The sequence below is a fragment of the Lolium rigidum genome, chromosome 3 (genome assembly GCF_022539505.1).
Source record: "Lolium rigidum isolate FL_2022 chromosome 3, APGP_CSIRO_Lrig_0.1, whole genome shotgun sequence".
NCBI classification, from domain to species: Eukaryota; Viridiplantae; Streptophyta; class Magnoliopsida; order Poales; family Poaceae; genus Lolium; species Lolium rigidum.
The window spans coordinates 260,975,999-260,983,265 of NC_061510.1; the positions used below are offsets into that span (position 1 = coordinate 260,975,999).

The following is a 7,267-nucleotide window of genomic DNA, read 5'->3' on the forward strand; positions in this document are numbered from 1 at the left end:
GAAGATTTCGACTTCTCCGATTAATATGTGTGTGTCGAGTCCGTGTGTCTAGCGGGTCATGTGTCGACCCGTTGTTCTTTAAATGCTTTGGTTTGTGTGTGGGTCTAGTTCTTTAAGTGTTTTGGTTCATGTGTGTGGGTGTAGTTTCTTTAAGTGTTTGCTTCCTCTGTGTGGGTGTAGTTCTTTAACTGTTTCAGTTCGTGTGTGGGTCTAGTTCTGTAAGCGCTTTGGTATGTGTGTGAGTCTAGTTATTTAAGTATTTTGTATCGTGTGTGGGTCTTAAGTATTTTGTATCGTGTGTGGGCCATTCACCCCCTCCGAGGTTCGATTTCTGGCGAAGGGGTTCTATACCGCCCTTATACATATATATAGGTTTCCCGCAAAGGGGTTCGCCAAAATAGCAGTGAGAAATAAATAAACAAAAAAAATGATTGGGATTAATAATTATCTCTTTGGTGCCAAAAAAATGGAAAAACAAAAAAATGTGCACAATTTGCTGTGCCGACGGCCTTTTTTGTGCCGTGGGTGACCGTCGGCACAGCAGAAGGCGGGACCCAGTTTTCAGTCCCTGTGCCGACGGCCGCCGTTGCGCCGTGGGCTACCGTCGGCACACTATAGACGGCGCCGTGACAGCCTAACGGCTGGGCCCGCCTGTCTGCTCGTCTGCCGACGGCCGTGGCTGTGCCGACGGTGACCTTCGGGCGCCAAGTTTCTTGCCGACGGTCCGGGTTGCGCCGACGGTGACCGTCGGTGTAGACAGCTGTGTGCCGACGGTGAACGTACGCCGACGGTCAGCTCCGTCGCCGGTCGACGAGGGCCTCTGTGCCGACGGCCCCGACATTTGGCCGTCGGCACATGGGCTGGCCGTCGGCACATGGAGTTTCTCCCGTAGTGATAAGAAAATAAAAATATACATACACGCTTCATCAGGCTTCATCTCGACCTACTAACCATTGACTGTTTGTTCCGTCTTTCTGCTGCGCATGTTGCTCTAAGATATTACGATTTTACTATTTCTAATTACATATAATCTAGAAAAATAAATAATGGTTTGAGCTGCATTTAACATGAACATGTGCGCTCAAATTTATATATATGCTCTCTCTTTTCTTAGATAGACAAAGTCTTAAGACATTGGCGCAATCTATACCGGTCAACTTGACTACTACTATTTTTCATGAGTAGGATAAGTAATAATAAAATAAATAAAAGCTTAGAACTTTATGAAAAATATATTTGAAACTAAGCATATTAGTTTAAAACGTTTTTTCATATTACCAACTTGTACTATACCTCATTTGGGTTCCAAACTTTGATCATTCCGAAAAACTCACCTTGCAGATCTATCAGAATTGGTTGAAATGGTTGACATCGGCAAAGTTATACAGTCCTTCTTCATTGTGATGAAAGAGGACACCTATGTCCTCATTCGCATACAAGCATTAGTTGCACTGGTCACAGCGATGTTCTTCGCGATGTTCATCGTCGACTATTACCGTTGCCGATCTCGCAGCTCATTTTTGAACAAAGTCTTCAAGACCGTGGATAGCATGTCCGATCGGATGGTGGTGTATCTTATAGGGTCCATGCAAGCTACACATTTTGGAAATAAGATGTTCCCCGTGTGGGCCATTGTGTTGGTGAGCCTCCGTGCCAGCCTCGGGTACCTCTCCGGGTACGGCATCCCGGACCAAAGTCGTCGGCTCTCGGAGTTTGGAAATGTGATCAAGTTCATGGGAGCAGGAGTGTTGACTGGCACCCGTGGCTTGGAGTTCAAGAGACCTCTTTGGTCCCTGTGGGCCCTTCTGCTGCTGAAGAGCCTATACCGCTTTGTTGCACATGAGATGGCCACCAAATCGCTGTTGCATGGCCAGAACTCTGAATTCCTCCCGGAGTACATGCGCAACCGTGCTCGGGACCATGAACAGGGCGGCGGTGCGCAGGTCGATGGCCAGGACAACAATAACAACAACAACGATGAGAAGTTCCTGGTTTGCGGAGAGTCCAATAAGAACATCAGTTTAAGGAGGCCTAGTTATACTCTACATCTTGAGGAAGTCGACGCGAGGTCGCTGATCACACTGGACAAGATCTTGGGATGCACAGATCCGGTACTAACATCCGGTAGCAGCAGCAAATACAAGGATATCAGCTTGGCTTTCGCACTGTCTAGGTTGCTTCGTTGTAGGTTTGAAGACGTGAACCTACAAACAGAAGGTATTGACAGCACACGGAATCTAATCACTTCAAGAATCACCGATAGTCCACAACAAACGGCAGCAGAGGCAGTAGCGGAGACGGCACCGAGTGAGACGGTGGTGGCTGTGCAAATGGTGGGAGAGACAGCATCAACGCCAGCGTCAGCAGTGGCTGCAGCGGAGACAACAACAGTGCCTGAACCAGAAATAGCGGCAGAGACGGAGGGTGAGCGGGCCTTCAAAATCTTGGAGATAGAGCTTGCATTCACGAGAGACTACTTCCACACCCTCTACCCTCTGGTCTTCTGGAGCGGGCTTGGTTCTATGTTGTTCAGTCTCCTCCTGTCAATGGCAACCTTCTTTGTCGCCCTCTGGCTGGCTGTGGACATCCGAACGGTCTACAACCAAGTACCCCTGAAAAAAGAGGACAATTTTATGCTCCACGTGCATGGAAGGAATGTCGATGTCATAATTACTTGGTTGTTCATGGCCATCATGATGTTGAAGGAGGTCTGGGAGATGGTCACATACCTGCTGTCGAACTGGACAAGATTACTCCTCGTGTGCAAGTATCTGCAGAGCCGACCTTGGTTCAGCTGGTTTTGTTTTGATGGGCGTCTTATCAGATCATTTTACAAGTTCAGTATTGGTGACGCATGGCATGGATGCATGGACCAGTACGACTTCTTGGAGTCCTGCAATTACAAATCATTATTTCAGAAAGCAGCGAATGCCATTAGCATGAGAAATATGCAACAGGAATTAGATGGAAGAAAACGTGGCAAGTCTATCAAGGTCCCAAAATGTGTCAAGTCAGCAATCTTACAGGCACTCCGCCACGTGGACCTCAAGAAAAGTCAGCTGCCCAAAGAAATTCCATCGCTGAGTGGCTCACTGGAAAGGTTTGAGCGGTACAGTTGGGCCTGCCTCGAGCTACACACATGTTCTCAGGTCATTCTGGTGTGGCACATCGCCACCAGCCTCTGCGAGATCGAGCTTGCCCGAAAGTGTCAAATTGACTTGAATAAATCTGGGTTCTTTCGCTCTGCTTGGTCAGGCCTGAAGACACTAGTCCGCCGCACTTCCAAGCAGTCGTACCTTGTCAACAAGAATGTGACTGGTGAACTCGAGGCCCATTATCACACTGCAATCAGCTTGTCTCGGTACTGTGCTTACCTGCAGGTTTTTCAGTCTGCACTGTTGCCAGATAGTTTCGCTGTGCCTGGTATGATCTTTGTGGACACATTACAAGATGTTCTTGAACACCTCAAAGGTTGCAACTTGAGAAAGTGTAGTTATAGCAAACTCATTGCCATAGCGGAAGAAGACGCGCTGAAGAAAGTGGATAGGGTTACGGGCATGAACATAGTGCAGCAAGGTGCTGCTCTTGGCTCGGCCCTGATCAAGAACGAGGATCAAGAAAGCCGTTGGAAGATACTAGCTGAAGTGTGGGCCGACTTACTTGTGCACATGGCCCCAAGTTGGAATGCAGCAGATCACAAGTATCAGCTCGAGTCGGGAGACGAGTTCATAACCCTCATCTGGGCATTGCTTAGCCACTGTGGTATTGAGAAGAGCAGTCTGTGGGATAAGGAAGAAGCACATGGAACAAATGATCTAGTACATCAGGAGAATAATGGTGGAATAAGCAACAATCAGCCTGGGCCGGAGCAGCAAGAATCTGAAACCAGTGCTCAAGTACCTCCGGAATATTATGCTGAAACCAACAACATTCAGCCTGGGCCGGAGCAACAAGAATCTGAAACCAGTGCTGAAGTGCCTCCGGAATATAATGCTGAAACCAATAACATTCATCCTGGGATGGAGCAACAAGAATCTGAAACCAGTGCTCAAGTACCTCCAGAATATTATGCTGAAACCAACAACATTCAGTCTGGGCTGGAGGAACAAGAATCTGAAACCAGTGCTGAAGTGCCTCCGGAATATAATGCTGAAATCAATAACATTCATCCTGGGCCGGAGCAACATGAATCTGAAACCAGTGCTCAAGTACCTCCAGAATATTATGCTGAAATCAACAACATTCAGCCTGGGCCGGAGCAACAAGAATCTGAAACCAGTGCTGAAGTGCCTCCGGAATATAATGCTGAAATCAATAACATTCATCCTGGGCCGGAGCAACAAGAATCTGAAACCAGTGCTCAAGTACCTCAGAAATATAAAGCTGAAATCAACAACATTCAGCCTGGGACGGAGCAGCAAGAATCCGAAACAAGTGCTCAAGTACCTCAGGAGAATGATGCTGACATAGAGGAACTTGATGAGGATGGGATTGAGAGTGACGAAGAGCCCCTGAATGAAGAAAACAATGGTATATCTCAGACCAGCTCCGCAAATTAACTTGACCCACATGCTATATACTTCTACCTGTATTTATTTTACCATGTCTAGATGCAGTATGCTAAAACTATGTTTTTTTTTTCTTTCAGAATAAGAAGTGGAAATTTCACTGTAATGGATCTTGGAGCAAGCGAAGGAAGCACCTTTGGACAGGTTCAATGCGTCAGTTGGAACAATGGATCTGCACTTTCAAAATACTTGTGAAAGCTCTAGTTTGGGCACTTAATTTGTTGTATTTTATCGATTGTTGTGTATTAAACCTACGCCTATTTATCTTGCTATATCTTTTGTCATGCTTTCTGCATCAGATCGTAGCTGTAGGCTGGAAGTTGATGCTTTTGCTATTATTTATTAACTGCAAAATTATTGTGTTATATATGTTGGCGTAACTGCAAAGATAGTTTTTGGAAGAAAAGGAGTGCTTCATTCACTTGCAAAAACATATTTTATACATTCTGTTACAATAAGTTCATTCAGAAGTCAGAACATGAGGCTCCTGATCAAGCCAGGTATCATTTATTCGACTAGTAATCCTGCACCTGCATGCACGTGTTGACTAAATTAAGTATAAATTAAGCATAACAGTATGAAGACAGCTAAATTGCTAAATTAATTGTGATGTGCTAATACACAATTTATTAACCATCATGCGTGCCATGGACAATATCCGCTACTACAGCTGAAGTAATACACAGTTTGATATGGCTAAGATGGATTATGGGCTCAGATAAAAACATAGGATGTCATTCGGCCTCATTATGTGCAACTTCTCACCATGTGTACCACAGAAATATGTTCCTTCAAAACCCAAACAAGACCCATAAAATGAATGTGGGTTTTGACCGATAGATCAATGTGCTTAGGTGAGTGAGATCATGTGGATCTGCCACACTATGTTTTCATATTAGTGGAGATGCTTAACCGCAACTAATCCCCAATGTTAAGACAAGGACACATTTTAATTTTATTATATAAACTGAAAATAATTTAAGGGTTTAGTCATGAGGAAAAGAACATGAGGAAGTTAGTGCATGACAAACTTCCATACCATAACTCTGTTGCATTGAGTTCATGAGGAAAAGAACAAATAAGAGTTTGGTCACTTGAGCTGTAGATGAATAGTGCAGATTAAAATGCGGCTATCATGCTAGTATGTTTTCCTTGATTTATGAGGGATTGCTAGACAGATAAGGATTAGCAAATATACTGATCTCTGATTTCATATGAAACAGAGACATAACTACATCTAATTTCACCTAAATTATAGATGCATCCCAAGGTAGTGAATTTACCATCGGAGTTCTTACCAGGTGAAACTTGTGGGGTAGAGGATTGAGGTACAGTGACATTCACACAGAGGGCTGCAACTTTCTTTTGTAGTCGGGCCATCTGTTGATTCTTCTCCTCAGATAGTCTGGCATACCACTCATGTCCACTTTACTTTTTGTGCCTGATGTTATTTACTTCAGGTTGATGATCACTACTTGCAAAGCTTGCTGCCATACAGGTTAACGCGCACTAGTTACTTAAGTGAATCTTCCCTAGATACCTAAAATCCACACCTGGCATAGAAGAGGAAATAAAAGTCAGAAATCATGATTAGATGGTCCATGCATAGAAGGAATTAGAAATGGCAAGAACAGGTAACAACAGGAAATGTACATATTGAATATGGAGAAGCCCTGGCAAGGGTACATGCTGAATGGCACTCCAAGTAAATGGTAACAGTACTGAAGATGAAAAATATAATAGATTACCTAAATGGCATGAACCTATTACCATGTCAGCAACCCTTGTCATGTAGCCAAGTATGTTGCTTAATGCATCAAGTTTCCCAATTATCATTTGATGTTTGCAGGGACAAACACACAAATGCTTCTTCTGGCCAAGAGTTGAATACAAATTATTACTGATCATGAGTCAACAATTACACAATATTGGCTCCACCGTTCAGAGTTCTCAAACATATTTGTCTGTCAGAGTTATCACACATGCACAACTTAATATAAGAAACCTACTCAGTACACTTATTTTGGAGCCAAATGTCGCCTATTACACCAAACAAAAATCATGAATTGAATATTGCATACAAAAGAATAGACATACAAAATCAAGAATTCGAACGTTTTCTAATAAATCACTTTGCTGATTAGTATAGAAGCAGTGACCAAACTGTATATTATAAACAGTAGCATACTGATTAGGGAGAATGGTCAGGGTGATTGTTTGGCGGATTTGGAAGAATTCCGGCCAGCCGATCAGAACCAATATGTACTCTACAATCTGATCCAATGCGTGGTACACCACTCAACTATTTGGACAACCTGAACTAATATGTAATCTACAATCTGAGCCGGTACAGAAGTGGACGGCAAGACGGGATAAACCAATGTAAGAAAATTTGTATCATGAACACAGCAATGCAACTCGGGAAATCAATCTATGTACAGTAGAAAGATTTGATGAAAACTAAAATGAAAACAGCAAGCCTACCTTGAGCTAGAGGAAGGAGCGGGTATGCCATCGGATAGCGGGGTGGAAGAGGAGCCACCGGCGAGCTGGCAGCGGCTTCGTCGACCGCGGATCGAGAGCAGAGGCGCGCGCGGCGGAGAGCTTCGGAGGAGCGCGGCAGCGGTGGCTTCGGTGTACACGCGGCGGCGGTACGCGCGGCGGTGACGTTTGGGGACAGCAGAGGCGCGCGCTCTGCT

General features: G+C 44.5%; 1 protein-coding gene across 2 annotated transcripts; it reads right to left on the reverse strand.

Moving 5' to 3' along the window:
* Positions 1-3,442: 3,442 nt before the first annotated feature.
* On the reverse strand, positions 3,443-6,113 carry LOC124699399. 2 transcript variants are annotated; one of them, XM_047231713.1, is made up of 3 exons: positions 5,867-6,113; positions 4,447-4,511; positions 3,443-4,347 (listed from the first exon to the last, which is right to left on the reverse strand). In XM_047231713.1, exons 1-3 carry the CDS (start codon positions 5,906-5,908, stop codon positions 3,816-3,818), a joined length of 639 nt encoding a protein of 212 aa, XP_047087669.1. In that variant the 5' UTR covers positions 5,909-6,113; the 3' UTR covers positions 3,443-3,815. The 2 variants fall into 2 exon arrangements, with proteins under 2 accessions (XP_047087669.1, XP_047087668.1); XM_047231712.1 differs by having other exon boundaries at positions 3,443-4,511.
* Positions 6,114-7,267: the final 1,154 nt, after the last annotated feature.